At 47.0% G+C, this 15,729-nt stretch overlaps 1 protein-coding gene across 2 annotated transcripts in view; it reads right to left on the reverse strand.

Annotated features, from left to right (window-relative positions):
• Positions 1-2,384: 2,384 nt before the first annotated feature.
• GNG4 (G protein subunit gamma 4) overlaps positions 2,385-15,729 on the reverse strand; it is a 43,066-nt gene continuing 29,721 nt past the window's right edge. For both annotated transcript variants that reach the window (XM_084796676.1, XM_084796677.1), the window contains one exon: positions 2,385-5,075. In XM_084796676.1, the coding sequence (XP_084652802.1) occupies positions 4,947-5,075 (129 nt within the window). In that variant the 3' untranslated portion in view covers positions 2,385-4,946. The remainder of the gene's footprint in view (positions 5,076-15,729) is intronic.

The raw sequence follows: 15,729 nt of genomic DNA on the forward strand, positions 1-15,729 counted from the left end.
CTGAGGACAAGGGAGTGGGCCCTGATCCAGGGCTCTGAGTGGACCTCACCCCAACATCTACCCCATGTATGACCTGCTGGAACACATGAAGGGGCCGGACCTGCAGATTCAAAGATTAAGAATCTCCTTGACACACAGGAACAATGGGATATCTGACAGCAGTTCCAGTGAGGATTTGGTAACTATAGCTTAGGCCTCAAACCAGATCCATGACTCGTAGCAATGAACATTTGAAAGCAAACATACATGGACAGAAGGCTATACTGAGTGATACACTGCAGCTTCTGTGACAAGATTTTTTTGTTTGTCTGTTTTATTTTACTGGGGGGAGGAGAGGGATTTTGGTGCATGACGTATAAGTCATAGACATTCAATAAAAGCAAAAAAAAAAAAAAAAGTAAATAGAAACCTGAAGTCTGGCACTGAATCAGTAATAACAGTCACACATTTCTGAATTTTGGGGGCCAGTGTGCTACAGTTCAAACCTATGCTCTTGTACATGCTAGAAAAGCTAAAATAAATAAATAAATAAATAAATAAATAAATAAAATAAAAAAAGAAAATAAAAGCTACTGTCCCCATCCAGAGGATACTGAGTGGTTCTCATGTGCGAGGTGACACACTCAATGCTGGAGATACAATGGTAACTGACACCAGAGCCTCTGACCTCCTGGGATTTACGTCACAGTGAGAGACAAATACTCCTTGGCAATCTCAAACACAGATGCAGTTCTGTAGTGCCAGACAAGCTTAGAGACAGATGTGAGCTGCTCAGAGAGCCCGTGCGATGGTGAGCCTTTACTGATCTTAAGTTGAGATTTATAAACTAAGTAGACCTGGCACAGAGAGGCAGAGGACACATGTCCAGTGCAGTGTTCCTGTGGCAGGCAGCAAGGACCACAGCCAATGAGACAGCCCTTAGTAATGACAGTGTGGATGGACACAAGGCTTAGAGGGGAGCAGTGACAGGCACTGCAGTCTAGCTTAGAGCAAGTGGGCCATGGGAGGTCACATCACAGCTCTGAGAAATCTTTGAAGCTATGTTAGGACAATAGCCTATGGTTAATTACCACAAATGGGTCCAGAAATGTCAGCAAAACATAACTAAAGCAGAATCAAACATAGGGTTTTGACTACAAAGCTAGGAGGGGCTGCGGAGGTGGCTCAGTGGATAAAGTACTTACCGTGCAAGCATGAGGAGCAGTGTTTGGAACCTCAGTACCGACATTAAGGAACGCTAGGGGCCAATGGGAAATGTCTGTAGTCTCAGCTCTGGTGAGAGCGAGGGAGGGAGGCAGGTAGATTCTAGGGCTGCTGGTCAGTTAGCCATAAAGGTAAGCTCTAGGTTCAGTAAGAGACAGTCATTTAAAACATCCTAACAAGCGTCAAGGAACAACAGGCAGAGTTGTCACTCAGCCACCCCACCTATATCCAGGAGTGTGAAACCCAGGGTGGCAGCAGCTTGTCTGCCACCACTGCTGCTCTAGACAAAGGAAGAGAAAGTGCTCAGCGCAGGAAACAGAGCGCCCCTGGTCTTGGGGTGGCCCTACCATCCAGAGTCTGAGGATGTGCCAGTGTAAATACATTTCACCCAAGCCACTGCCAGGCCATGTTCTCTGGCCAGCATCGGCTCTCATTATTTCAGTTCAGGCTCCAGCAGTCAGTCACCCCACAGAAACCCTTCCACCTGTTGCTGCTCTCTCCCCTATGGCTCCACAGTTGGGGGTGGGGGTGCTGACAACTCCTGTCTTCCTCAGGCACAAAACTGGAGCTCAGCATCAAAGACAAAACCCTTGGACTGATGTGAGGGGAACAGTGGGACGCTGCTCTCTGATCACCCTGGGACTCTAGTGACATAGCTGTGAGAGGGAACAGCAGAGAGAAGCCCTGTGGAGCTCAGAGAAAGAGCGAACAGTGAGACAGACTTTCTGGGCTGGAGGCAGGGGAGCCCTCAGGTGGCAGCAGAGTAAAAGAGAAGCATGCAGCCCACCCTTCCTCTCTGCTAGTTCCTTGTCACCAGAGGCCTGATGGAACCTTGGTTTCTTGCTCCAGAGATCACAGAAATTATGGGGTTTCCTGGAAGGCTGTTTCATTCCTTCAAAGCAAGAGAGGCTGAGGATGTCACCTCAGCCACTCAGTGGAAGTCATATGGTGTGCCTGCCCACAAATCCTAGAGCACAGTGTTTGTGTGGGGGAGCACCTGTGCAGGGCCAGAACCCTGTTCTCCAGCCAGTGATTGCAAGTACTTTGTTGTCAGACACACCCTTAAAGTGTCCCACTACTGACTGATGGGTGTTGTTAATGCCGTGCTAAGGACATCTAAGGAGGAGTCAAGCATTGAACAAAGTGCCAAAGAAGAAAAACAAAATAGCAGAAGGATCCACAGTTGATAGTCACAAAACCCAACGTTTTATTGGAATATAACACATACAGAAAAGCACCCAAAAGTGGACAGATGGGAGAGCTTTCACAAACTAAACATATCAGGGTGACCCGCAGCTAGATCCAGACAGAACATTCCAGAAGCCTTTCATGTCTGTCCCCTTGCTGTTAAGAACAGCTAGTGTTCTTCCTTGAATCAGCATGGGTTGGCCAACCTGGCCTGTGTTGTTTGAAAATGGGACTGTAGGCCTGGACTTGCCTGCTCTCAGTCCCCCAGGCCAGCAAGATTTGCATCAAGCTGTGGGTGGAGCTGATGCAGTCCCTTCTGCAGCCATGCAGGAAGCCAGCACATGACTGACCCTCGTCTGCTTATCCCTTCAACATGGCCATAAAGGGCTGCTTCTAGTCAGGAGTGCTTCTTTGGACACTCTAGCACACTTTCTGATAATACCTGTACACATTTCTGTTGAGTATACACTCAAGAGTGAAGTTGTCAACTCATACAATATTTACATCCAAATGAGGATATTTTATGGAATAACAAGTTTACTGGATAGATTGAAAGACTCCAAGAATTAACAGAAATCTAGGGATAAGTAGAAAGAGGTTGGGGGTGATAAAGCTCAATGGGTCCAAGGAGTAGAGTGGGAGTGTCTTCCCAGGACAGTTACTAGTGGACACACCATCCACAGGAGCACGTAAGAAAGATGGTTGGAAATGGGAGACGGTAAAGCAGAGACAGTTTGGTAGGAGATTAAAGCACACTGTTTCCTTGAGCTGATTTTGCCACTGTAGGTCCTGCCCCACTCCCTTGGCCTCTGCGGTCTACTGTGGTCTACTCTGTCGGGTTAATGATGTCAACATCAGCCAAAGGATAAAGAGATCTTGTTACAGCCCCACCCCCAAACCACACAGAGTCTTGGCCTCTCATCTCAGTAGTGACACTAGGAGCAGTTTCCACAAAAGCTTCAAGAGAGGGTAGCAAGGCACAAACTCATCTGAAATGATAGCTGCCTCCTCTGAGGCCACCTTACGCTCCTCACTTCAGAACCATGGTGTCTATGTAATCACATGTTCTTCCCAACATTATAGGTTGTCATCCAGCACAGATTGGTTTTCAAGGATAATCAGAGCCTTACTTGGTTTCTGCCCTGGCAGGAGAGCACGAAGGATAATTAACATTGTCTGTAATAATTTGCTGGTCTGAGCAGTTTGGCACACAGTGGCTTGCCCAGCAGCACATGGCAAGCCTCTTTGAGATCCAGAGGAGAGGCAGTTTTCAAATGTCTACAAAACAAATGTCCTCAGCAACTGTGGCTACCTGCTCCTTCATCAGGAGGGAATGGGGGTGCTCTAGATAGGTCCCACAGCCTCGTCTTGGAAAATCTCAGGGTTTACTGCTATTTGGTCTTGGGGCACCCATGTATCATCTATCACAAACTGCCAGAATCTAGGCTTGGGACACTTCTCCCAGGCATGATAGAAGAGAAGTGTGCAGCTAGTTGGTTTGCTTCCTTCCTGGTGTGCAGTGTTGTATGCGGATCTGTAAACCTCTAATGGTGGCCACAGTTCAGGGGTCCAGGGAAAGCTTTAGGGATGGACTACCCACATATGGAAGTCCTGGTCTGCCTACTTTCTGTCTGCAGTCTCCAGCAAACGTCATCTCTCTGTGCCTGGGATATTCCCTCTCTAAAACAGACCTGCTACAGTCAGAGTGCTCGTTGTTAGGTTAAACATGTTAACGCCCATAAATTCTCAGATCAGAGAGTGGCGTGGTACTCACTCTGATCCACTTTTTCAGGGATGACTCTGCTGAGGGCCCAGTACCGTGCTCCTTGCCTTCCTAGACACACCACATAGGAGGGAGCAAGCAAGAAGAATGGCATTTGGACTGAGGCAGTGGCGGTGGCTGTGGCAGCCCAGTGGGGGCTGTCTGGTGAGTAGCTACAGTCACGGCTGCCCCAGTGCCTACATCACAAATGCATCTTCAGAAACATCAGCTCTGGGATGGTCAGTGAGAACCAGGCAGGGACATCAGTCATTTACAGGGCCTGGCCACATGGCCCCTGAGGACTCCTGTGGTACAGATGCCAGAGGAAACGAGACCTCACCCTCACATGTGGCTGGCCACCACGCTCTCACCTGCTGTGGCTGGCCACCAGGTTCTCACCTGCTACTGAATTACTGTGCACGGGAGACACTTGGGCATGGTTTTGATGTCTATGAATAACCAGTGAAAATTTATTAACTGGATATATTTACAGTTGGGGATTGGTGTTTAAAAACTGTAGACCCTTAAATCTACACTTTCATATGGCACATTTGCTTTTTTGGCTGTAAAAATGTCTGTTTCCTTCTCTGTGGATGGAAATAACAAAAAACAAAACTAAAAGCAGAAGAGGAAACAGTGTCACGAAGAAAATATGATAGAACAAGAACAGCCCAGATGGTGATTGGTTGGACAGAGACGGGGTGTATGTGGGAGGCATGCCTCTACACCGGAGCATGCACGGCCTCTACTCGGGACTCATGACGGGGAAGTGCCCGGTTCCTCACTATGGCGGTTAAAGAATGGTGCAGAAGAACTTCTTCTCCCGAAAGGGGTTTTCTGAGGCAGGCACCGGGATGATGAGAGGATCCTCCCGCACGTGGGCTTCACAGTAGGCCAGGAGGTCTGAGGCTGCCTGGGAGACCTGCAGGGATACAGCACAGGAGCTTGGTTAAAGGCGTCCACAGAGTGGGTCCAGGGTGAGAGTCCACAAGAGCGGCCATGGCCAAAGCCAGGCTTCACGGAATGCACAATCGAACAGGCCAGGGCCGGGCAGGTTGGGGAAGAACCGAGGTGATGGGCTTGGTAGATGCTCCAAGGACCTGCTCCCCAGGAGTTCAAGGTCATTATCCAGAGAACAGAGAGCATGCCGAGGGCATGGCTCAGCAGTACTAGTGCTCTTGCCTAGCAAGGCTTCCACCCCGGCACCTCCAATAAGTACACAGGGAGATTGGAACAGAGTGACCTCACAGTGACTGCAAAGTCATTGCTATAAGACTAACACAGAAGCTACTCCTGGCCGAGCCAGGCTGACTGTATTTATTAGTAGTGTTTTTTTCTACAGTCTACTCTCATGGTCAAACCAGGAAACACAGTCTGACCCCTTCAACAGGCTCCCTATTCAGCTCTGCTTTATAAGCCTTCATCTTACAGAATTTATTATTATATTTAAATAATACCATTATATTATATTACTATATAATATACACTAATTATAATAATAATTAATATTATACTCTACTATATATTATATAGTAATGTGTGCATACGTGGGGAAGGGAGCCGGTGCATGCCATGGCACAAATGAAGAAGTCTGAGAACAACTTTTTGTGGCGTCAGCTCTGTCCTCCCACCTTCTCATGGACTGCAGGGATCAGACTCAGGCCACCAGGCTCTCGTGGAATGCTGAGTTGTTTCATTATCTCAAGCCCACACCTTTTAATGACAGGGAAGAAGCTGCTCCCTACAGACAGGCTGCTACTGGCCAGGAAGCCCTCTCTTCTGTTTTCCTTCCAGACTTTCCTTAACCAACACACAATAATTGTGTAACAAAGTCCCCTCATCTGAGTCCAGAGAAAGAGCTGGGTGCCCACAGAGAGGGAGATGGTGAGTTCTTTTTTTGTGGTCTGCCACCACAAAGTGTGGTGTAGATTTAGGGCAGGCCTTCCTGCCTGAAATGATCCACTCATGAAAACCCTTCACAGGTGTGCTCAGCTGCCTGGATTTTAGTTGAGTCCAGGTGAGGTCAAGCGGACAATGAAGATTAGCAGTCACAACAGTTGGGGGAGAATTTTCTAGAATCCCTGTCCTAGCAGGCCACAAACATCTGCTTTGTGGATTTTTCCCATTCTCAATTATAGATTCTTGTTTTCGGTTTCCACCCTGGACCTGTCTATGCTGGTGGTAGCTGGACTCCCAGAGATGACGCCAGCAGACACAAGTTGATTTTTTTTTTTTTTTTTTTAGGTAAAATAACTACACGTTGAGAGGATGAGTCAAGCTGAATCCCGGCAAATGCTACATTTGTTAAGAGTATGTAATGAAGACAGGATCCATCTGTACTACCCTTTCTGGAAATAAACTCTTCTCTCATTAGCATCAAGAAAAATCATTAATACAGATGGGAAAATGAAAAACTGGACTGTTGGTGATGGCATGGTAGCCAGGTGAAACAGGCATAAATGGACTCCTACAGCAGCCTCTCTGCGGTGAGGGACAGAGGTACAGACGGGTCCTTGAATAAAAGGGTGGCTCTAATATCGCCACCCTCATGGGTGCTGGCTTGGAGCATACTTCCAGGGGTTGCCAGCGGGACTTCTGGGTGCACTCACAGACTTCCCACACTGGTGGCTGTAAGGGAGACAGAGGCAGCTTTCGCATCTTGGTGGAGGCGAGCATGACTGACAGTCACGAAGCGTTTGGCATTTACTTGGAAGGTTAAGGGTGGGCACGTGCATGCAAGTCCTCTCTTCCTGTGCCCACGGCTAGGCTCCATTGCCCCCACTACACAGCTCCTGTTCTTTGGGTCCACGAGGGTCATCGCTGTGCCCCACGCTCCCATCGTGCCATGGCTAAACAGATGCTCTGCAGTCTTGGTCTTCCTTTGGGAAATTCCCATCTCGATGTACAGTTAGGTTTTAAAAAGCTGACTATGCTATTAAAGGTAGACCACAGACCAGTTGAGTAAAACAAGCTTAAGGACATATAAAAATACCTGAATGTCACCAATCCAGAAGGTAAAGGTCAGAGAAGGTGAGCTCCTTGATGAAGATCACATGCAAGCAGTGTTAGGACAAAAAGCCTGAGGTAAGGGATGGAGAGCCAACCACCCCAGGAGGAAAGAGCTCAGATCAGCCCCGTTAGTCATTCCAAAATTCCCCAAAATGATACTATTTCATTTTTCTTGACCATGCTCTGCTAATTCTGATTTTTTTGTTTGTTTGTTTTTTGAGACAGGGTTTCTCTGTGTATCCTTGGCTGTCCTGGAGTCACTTTGTAGACCAGGCTGGCCTCGAACTCACAGCGATCCACCTGCCTCTGCCTCCCGAGTGCTGGGATTACAGGTGTGCACCCCCACGTCCGGCTAATTCTGGATTCTTTACAGGACTTACCTTTTTATCTCATCCAGTAAGTGTTTACTGAGCATCTTTCTACTTTGCTGAGCTAATTGAGAGGATGCCAGGGGAAAACCAAGAGACAACCAAGAGGACTCTGAAATAACAGAGCCACTGCAAACAGCAGCATGCCTTGGAGAGTCACAGATGTGGAGGGTGCGGACTGGCCATAGGTGGCTGCCCTTGTGTGTGGTCCAGGAGTTGGTAGCTGGGTTGTGAGTATTCAGAGCGGCTTTACTTTCCCTTGACCAGTTTACTTGTACACATGACTGACAGTATGCACCATGTGCAAATATCCTAGCTTAACTCTGAGAACACCCCCAAGTTCAAATTTATCACAACAAGGCATCAAAAGAGGGGGTTCAGAAAATGCTGGGAATTGGGGGGCGGTGCCTCTGCAAGTTCCAAGCTCCACTCTCACACCAGTGATTGCCACACCTAGCGATTATGCTGGGTGTCTGGCCCGCCCAGTTCTGAGCAAGTGCCATCTAGAAGTTGTCTCTGCCATGTCACAAAGGTGAGACTATGCTTGTTGCCACCACACTCTTTTTAAGAGAACAAGTTACAAGATTGCCTCTTTTTCAGTTGTATCTAACTCGGCCATAACCACACTCCTGGACGTAATCCCAGCTGCATACCCAAATGGCCCGACACAATCTGCAAAGAGGCAGATTCAGTACTGAGTAGAGGCAGTTGTGTGACAGCAGGGGCCAGTGTGTAGACTCGGGTTGGTTCCAATTATGCCAGTTTTCCAGTTGCACTCAGAATTACTGACACATGATTGTTGCAGTTTGAAAGTCCCTTCAAAACTCATATTGAAAGCTAAGGCCACTCACATGTGGGTCATGTGACCCCCCTCACCCCCAGTAGGTGTTACTGCAGGTCAGGGCTCTGAAAAGAGGAGTTTGGCCTGAGTTTTCTCCTGCCTTGTCTTTAGTGTCTTGCCCTTCACCATGTTACGTCACAGCTTGGGGGTCCTGGCAGGTCCAGTACCTTCTCTTATCCTTCAATTTCAGAAACACCCTCCTTCCCTCCCTCCCTCCCTCCCTCCCTCCCTCCCTCCCTGTCTCCCTCCCTCCCTCCCTCTCTCCCTCCCTCCCTCCCTCCGTCCCTCCCTCCCCTTCTCTCTGCTTCCTCCCTCCCTCCCTCCGTCCCTCCCTCCCTCTCTCCCTCCCTCCCTCCCTCTCTCCCTCCCTCCCTCCCTCCGTCCCTCCCTCCCCTTCTCTCTGCTTCCTCCCTCCCTCCCTCCCTCCCTCCCTCCCTCTCTCCCTCCCTCCCTCCCTCCCTCTCTCCCTCCCTCCCTCCCTCCGTCCCTCCCTCCCCTTCTCTCTGCTTCCGTTTCGATCTTTCCTTTCTTCCTCCTTCCAATCCTTTCTTCCTTCTGCCCATCTTCTTTTCTATTTTCCAGCCATAGAATTCTTTTACAGTTGCAGAAAATGGACTGAAACCAAAAGGCTGAGGCCAGAGATGGAGACTCAGCAATCCCAGAAGGAAAGAATAGTCCAAACATGGTCCCTTCAATCATTTTACACTCCCAACATAGGCTCTTTTTTTCATTTTTCTGATTATGTTCTGCTAATTCTGGATTATTTATAGGACTTACTTTTTATTCAAATGATTACATGGTAAAGAATGGCCTACTTATGCCTAGCCACATCTAATGGAATATAAATCATTTTACATCAAAGTAACCAAGGGGATTTCTATCCCAACCAGACCCCCTCAGTTCACACAATAGTGTCCAAAATTCATTTATTTCAGTATAAGCCTTTCACCTTGAATATCTGCTGGTGTTCACTATACTGTGATCAGAGAAGACAGATGCAGGTAATGACTATTTTGGGGCATGGAACTACACATGAAAGATGTCATCATGTCTGTGACAGCTATAATTTATAATCACAGGGAGACACACCTTTGGGTGTGTCTGTGGGGGTGTTTTCAGAGAGTTTTAACTGTGGAGGGAAGACCCAGGCTAAAAGTGTGTGGTATCTCTCACGCCCACCTCCCACGAACTGGGGTCCTGGACTGAAGGAAAAGGAGACCAGGAACTGACCACCAGAATTCACCTCTCTGCTTCCTGACTGCTCATGTGAGGCAACCAGATGCCTCACACTGCTGCCATGATGTCTCATCATGACAGGCTGTATCTTCAAACCATGCACTCTTCCGGACGTTGTTTCATTTGCTATTTTTGTCATAACAATGAGAGAGGTAATATTGGCCACAGTGTTCCATCCCAGCAGTAATTAACCTAACTGCTGCTGGGGCTGAATGGGGTTTTGTTTTATTTTTCTTAAATCAGATTAGATTGATTTTTGTGGCTTGAGACTTCCTTCCTGCAAGATATGGGTGGCAAACAGTGCCAGATGCCCAAAACATCTGCTGCTTCTCAGACAAAATAGATAATCTCAAAGACAAAATTTTATCACGGTAGAAAACTGACAACTGCCTCCTTGCTGATGCTTTCTTACAAAGCATTGAGATGGTGGCGAGGAGCCGAACATGCCTGCCTCCCACCTCAGCATCCAGCTGTTATGCTTGGTTATAAGGCAGCAGATGCGGAGAGAAATGGGTAGCCTGGGAACAACTGTGGAATTTTCCCACTGCATTTCAGAGTAAAAGAGGTGATTAAAACAGCCCAAGTTAGCACATAATGCTGTTAGTTGCACTATAATTACCAGCTTCAATGATGGGAGAAAATGTTGCAATTACTATAGTCACATTCCATGACAAGACAGATGACATAATTACTACTCTCGCTGTGGCACCCACTGCACTTATCTTGTGCATCCGAAGTCAAGAGGGCACCTACTTCTCAGCAGTGCTGGGCTATTGAACAATATAGAATCGATGAGCAGTATCTTGCTTGGCTTTGCCTGTTCCTCCTTCCACCCCCAGAAAACAAAGCCATGACAGGGTTAAGAGTGCAGCCAAGCTCTAGTCAGCATGCACCAATGGTATCTCCTTAAGGTCAGGCCTGGTGCTCACCCCAACAGTGGCTACCAGGTGCCTTTAGCCACACGGGAATCCTCAGGGCATCACAAGTATATGTTTCCCCTCTGAATTTTGAGTGAGTTCCTGTGCACTCTTCTGCCTAGATGTGAACACAGTTGAGCCCAGCACACTAGCTTCTAAGGACGGTCTCAGGGCACGGGCAGCCTGGCTCTCAGCAGATCCCAGAGCAAGCCAGGGAACTCCTCTCTGTTGGAGAATGGCCTGAGTCAGGAGGTGACTTCTGCTGCACAGGAGGTCCTGTCTTGAGGAAGGGAGCACCTCCTGCCCCCTAGAGAACATTTGGAGGAGGTGAAAGCCAGGTGGTGACAGTGTGAATAAATCTTACAGGCAGATGTTTCTAAAAGTGGGACAGCCACTGTCTTCACCATAACTGGTTTTCTTTCACATCAGAATCTGGTTGCACACTGGGGACCAGAGCTGGGAGGGGCAGGTTAATGCCACTGAGTTTACCTCAGTGAGAACTGTCACTTACAGGGCCAACAGCCCCAGGCTGGTTAGCCTACAACTGCCCCACATGTTCCCTGGATCTTGACTTAACCAAGTGGGCAGATGTCCCATCTGATCTACTACCTCTTAGTCTTCACCATTTCCCAGTTTCCTACAAAAGAAGATTGTGACTCAAAACTAGGTGGGGCAGTGATTGCCTATGATCCCTGCACTCAGAAGCTGAGGTAGGATGGCTCTATCTGAAAGGAAACAAGAAGAAACAACCAAAAGCACCTCACAACTTTGCAAAAAGAGTATTTATATAGCAGGGTAAGCCATGAAGGCCAAGGATGAATGCAGCAAGGAGCCATCTTGGTCTTGGCATGAAGGATCCTACAAGGGTAGGGAGCTTTATTTTTCCTAGGGAGCAACAGTGAGCCTTGACAGGCTCGGCAGGCACCCACACTCCCTGTCTGCTTGTCTGGATGCAGCACATACCATACAGCCAGACTTAGCTTCAGCGGCCACTGACAGATCCACAGATAGTCTGTCTGGCTTTCACTTTTGCAAGTGGCAACAGTTCCTGCTTGCACAGTGGTCACCACCCTGATGTTGCCCTCTGGTAGGACAAAGAAGGCCCTGCCTTGCTCTTTGGTTTAGTTAAACGTTATTCTCCTCTTAGCTGAGCCTCACTTTAGAACTGCTGACCACCCTTACCTGTGCCTTACCAAATACCAGTTTTGGCTTCTTCTGGTTTGAATTCATAAAGTTTGGAGGGAGGAACACAAGTCACATTTTTCTCTTTCTAAAGATCCCCACCTGGTGACATTTCACACAGCTCAAGAGTAAGAGGTGCTAAAGTCTCATTTGTTACAAGAACCATCACTGAAAAACTCTGGCACAAAAACAAGTGTGGAGAAGTCACACACTTGGTCTCTTGGGGCTTGCACAGAAATGTTTGCACCAGGTAGTTCATCCACCCTGAGGAAACCAGTAGACACAATCCTAATGCAACTGATGCTCAAATCTTGAATAAGTCATAAAATTTTATACCGACTCTTTACATAAAAAATATGGTCGTGTTTTCTGTTAGGCTGCCAGGCCTGCGGCAATACAGAAGACGGTGCAGATCCGATGGATGCTGCGTGTGCAAATGGCTGCTCACAGCCAGCTGTCAGGTCAGACAACATCTGCTGAAGGCTCAGTTGGCGATGAGACAGGAAAAGATGTCATCCATTTACTGAACTGCTTGGTCACTTCTGTCCTGGTGCCAAAGAATTTCATGTCTTAGAAGGAACCCAGCCCTCAGGAACATGATGTCGCCTCTGAAAATGAGGCAATTCTGGGAAAGATCCCACCACTGATAGTAACGACCACATGTTCTGAAGAGAGTAAACTATTGCGATAGTGAGACAACTGATTGGACTGAGCGATGCCAGTAAGCACCGAGGAGGCACAGCTCTGGCCATGTCTGTGAGTGTAGTATCGAACCGTTTAATCCACTAAAGAATCAGAATTCAAACAGCCTACCAGGAGATAGCAGAGCCTGGTTTAGGAAGTGGGTGGCCCTGCGGGGTAGCGTTGAAGGATTGAAGTGTGCGTTGAAGGATACATTCTGACTCTGATCTCTTTTAGTTAAAGAAAATAAAACCAGGCCCTTTCCCCCACTTGTTGACTTTGCAGGACATCTTCTATTTTAAGGATTTTACTCTTGTTTAGGTAGCCATTGCTTCTCTTTATTGAGCTGGAGACTTTTTTTACTATGGGACTTTAAAATACACAGTCAGAACTCACACTGCACTTAAAAGCTGTGGATTGTGTGGTACCACATGACAGGACTTTTTCAAATTCATATGCTACCAACATGGACTCCTATCTTCCAAGTGCCTTTATGGTTTTATTTGTCAACTTTAAATCTTTGCTTTTTGAGATGGCAGTCTCGCCATGCAGTCAAGGTGGAGGTGGGTTTGTGGTGGCCGTCCTGTTTCAGCCCCCTGATTTCCGGGATTAGAAGTGTATACCACCACACTCAGTTTAAATATCTGATCTGAGGCTAGAGAGGTGGTTCAGTGCCTAAGAGCACTTTCTGCTTTTAGGGAGGGCCCTGGTTTGCTGCCCAGGACCATGTCAGTAGTTCACAACAGCCTGTAACTCCAGCTTGGGGGCCTAGTGTCCTCCTCTGGGTTTTGTGGCTACTGTACACTTGTGATTCACACACATACACTCAGGCAAGCATACATACATTTAAATAAATGACTCTTTAAACTTTTTTTGTTTTGAGACAGGGCCTTGCTATGTATGCCTGGCTGCCCTGGAACTTGCTAGGTAGACCAGGCTGGGCTCAGACAATTTTAAATCTCTGATCCAAGATATGGACCAAATCATATTTCCCCCAATTCAAATGCAGAAGCTATGAACTGAGGGTGGAGACAGAACTCTGGGGAAGTGATTGAGGCTGAATGTGTTCAAAAGGGAGGGGCTCTCACCTGCAGGGCTGGAGTCTGCATAGTTGAAGAAATGACAGAGGGATTTCTCTGTCTCACTTGGGAAGTATAAGAGAAAAGACACATGAAAGCATGGTGAAGTGCCCATCTACCATCCAGGAAGAAGATCCCTCAACACATGGATACATGCACACCACACACCTTACTGGCACCTAGATATTGCACTTATAGATAAACCACATATATAACCCAAAAAAAAGAAAAGAAAAAAAGGTAAGAAATCTGTTGTTTAAGGTGCTGGAAAGCTGGCTCAGCGGCTAAGAGTGCTTGCTTTGAGTCTTGAGGACAGGAGTTGAAATACAGGAACTGCAGTGCCCACACAATAGCTCAGGCATCCTTGCAAACTGCAATAACCCAGCACTGAGCAGCGTAGAGACAGGAGGACTGCTGGGACTTGCTGGCTTCCAGCCTAGCCAAGAAGACCCAAGCCCAGGTTCAAGGGGAGACCCCGAATCCAAGGACAAAGGTGGAGAGAAACAGAGGATATTGTGCCGTGTTCTGTGGCCTCTATGCTGTAGAGGCATGTATATCCATAGTATCTGCCATTTGCACACACACACACACACACACACACACACACACACACACACACACACACACACACACATGTTTGCAAAATACTCCTTTAAAAGAATGTGTTGTTCAAGCCACCTGTTCTGTAGTCTGACAGCCTGAGCAGAGGGCTCCAGTTCCTCGGCAACTTACTTGGGTACATTAGTGAATAGACAATTTTGTTGACTACCCTGAGTTCCAGCAACATTTATCAACATTTTCTAACAAGTCTGTTAAGCACTTATCCCCACTAACCTAAGATGCCATCTGGACTATGGAATTCTGGGATTGTGCCAGGTCTGACTTTGAGACTTCTTATTCTGTTCCACTGATTTGTCTGTTACTGAACAAAGTCAGAAGCTGGTATGCATTCTGACGTTTATATGCTTCCAGAGGTGGGAAACATCTGCATATTTTCCTTCTCAAATACATTACTTCAAAAATATTTTCCTAGGCATTTTCACATTTTCCATCTAATTGAACTTTAGGATAATTTTAACTTTTAATCCAAAATAGAATGTGTACTATACTGAATTTTTTCTGAATCTATATATTAACTTAGAATATGTTTCAATGTCAACTGCCTAGACTATAACTAGGTATTCTGTCATTCAAGTTAAAATCTTCTTTTATACCCTTTTAAAAAAAATAATAAAATAGGTCTTATCCATATAGAGGCATCCTTAAAGTCATGTTCACTCGTTTAGTTACCTGCATTGTGACAGAGTGCCTGATGAACAATCAAAAGAAGAAAGACCTATTTTGGCTCCCAGCCAGAGGGCTTGGCCCATGGCCACATGGCTCTGTGTTTGGGCAGAACATGATGATGCAGAAACCAGGTGTGCTGGACAGGTGTGCTGGACAGGTTTCTTCCCCTTGTGGTAGAAGGGTCCATGGGCACATCTCCAGTGACCCACTTCCTCCCGTGAGGACCTGCCTCTCCAGTTTGCTACATCCTTCCAAAACAGGACCATCATGTGATAACCAAGCCCTGCACAATCAAGCTGGAACACTGGTGTTCAGAAGGCCGTTTAAAAAGCTTCCTGCACACATTCCCACTCCTGCTGTTAAAGGCACAGTGTTCGTGGCTACCGCTTTACAGGGTAAATGCTGGTGCAGAGGCATGGGGAGGTCTTTCAGGACACAGGATCTTATTTATCCTTTTTCATGAAGCAAAACATGAGGAAATGTCAGGAGGGGTGGGCAAGTTGAGTCCAGTCCTTGTGGATCAACTAAACAGAAAGAAGGAGTGCAGCTAATTATAACTCCCATAAATATTTGCTCAGATTTTAGTTGTACAATTTTTTTGTTTATTTGTTTGCATTTTTGAGACAGGGTCTCTTTGTGTAGCCTTGTAGACCAGGCTGGCCTCGAACTCACAGCAATCCGCCTGCCTCTGCCTCCCGAGTGCTGGGATTAAAGGCGTGCGCCACCATGCCCGGCTATTTGTACAGTTTTTATATCATTAGATCATATGGCTGAAGTACATTTAGAAAATGTAAGTTGCTGTGTCATTTTGCAGTCCCAGTAACAAGGAACAGCAGTTTGTTACTTGCCATTCTTGACAGTGTTTGATACTGTCAGTCCTGTTTCCTAACTTAGTCATTATAATGATGTGTACAATTTAATTTTAATGTGCAATTCTCAAAAAAACCATATCACATGGGACATGTGTCCATATGCT

Source organism: Acomys minous (genome assembly GCF_964271855.1).
Source record: "Acomys minous genome assembly, chromosome: 9".
Taxonomy (NCBI): domain Eukaryota; kingdom Metazoa; phylum Chordata; class Mammalia; order Rodentia; family Muridae; genus Acomys; species Acomys minous.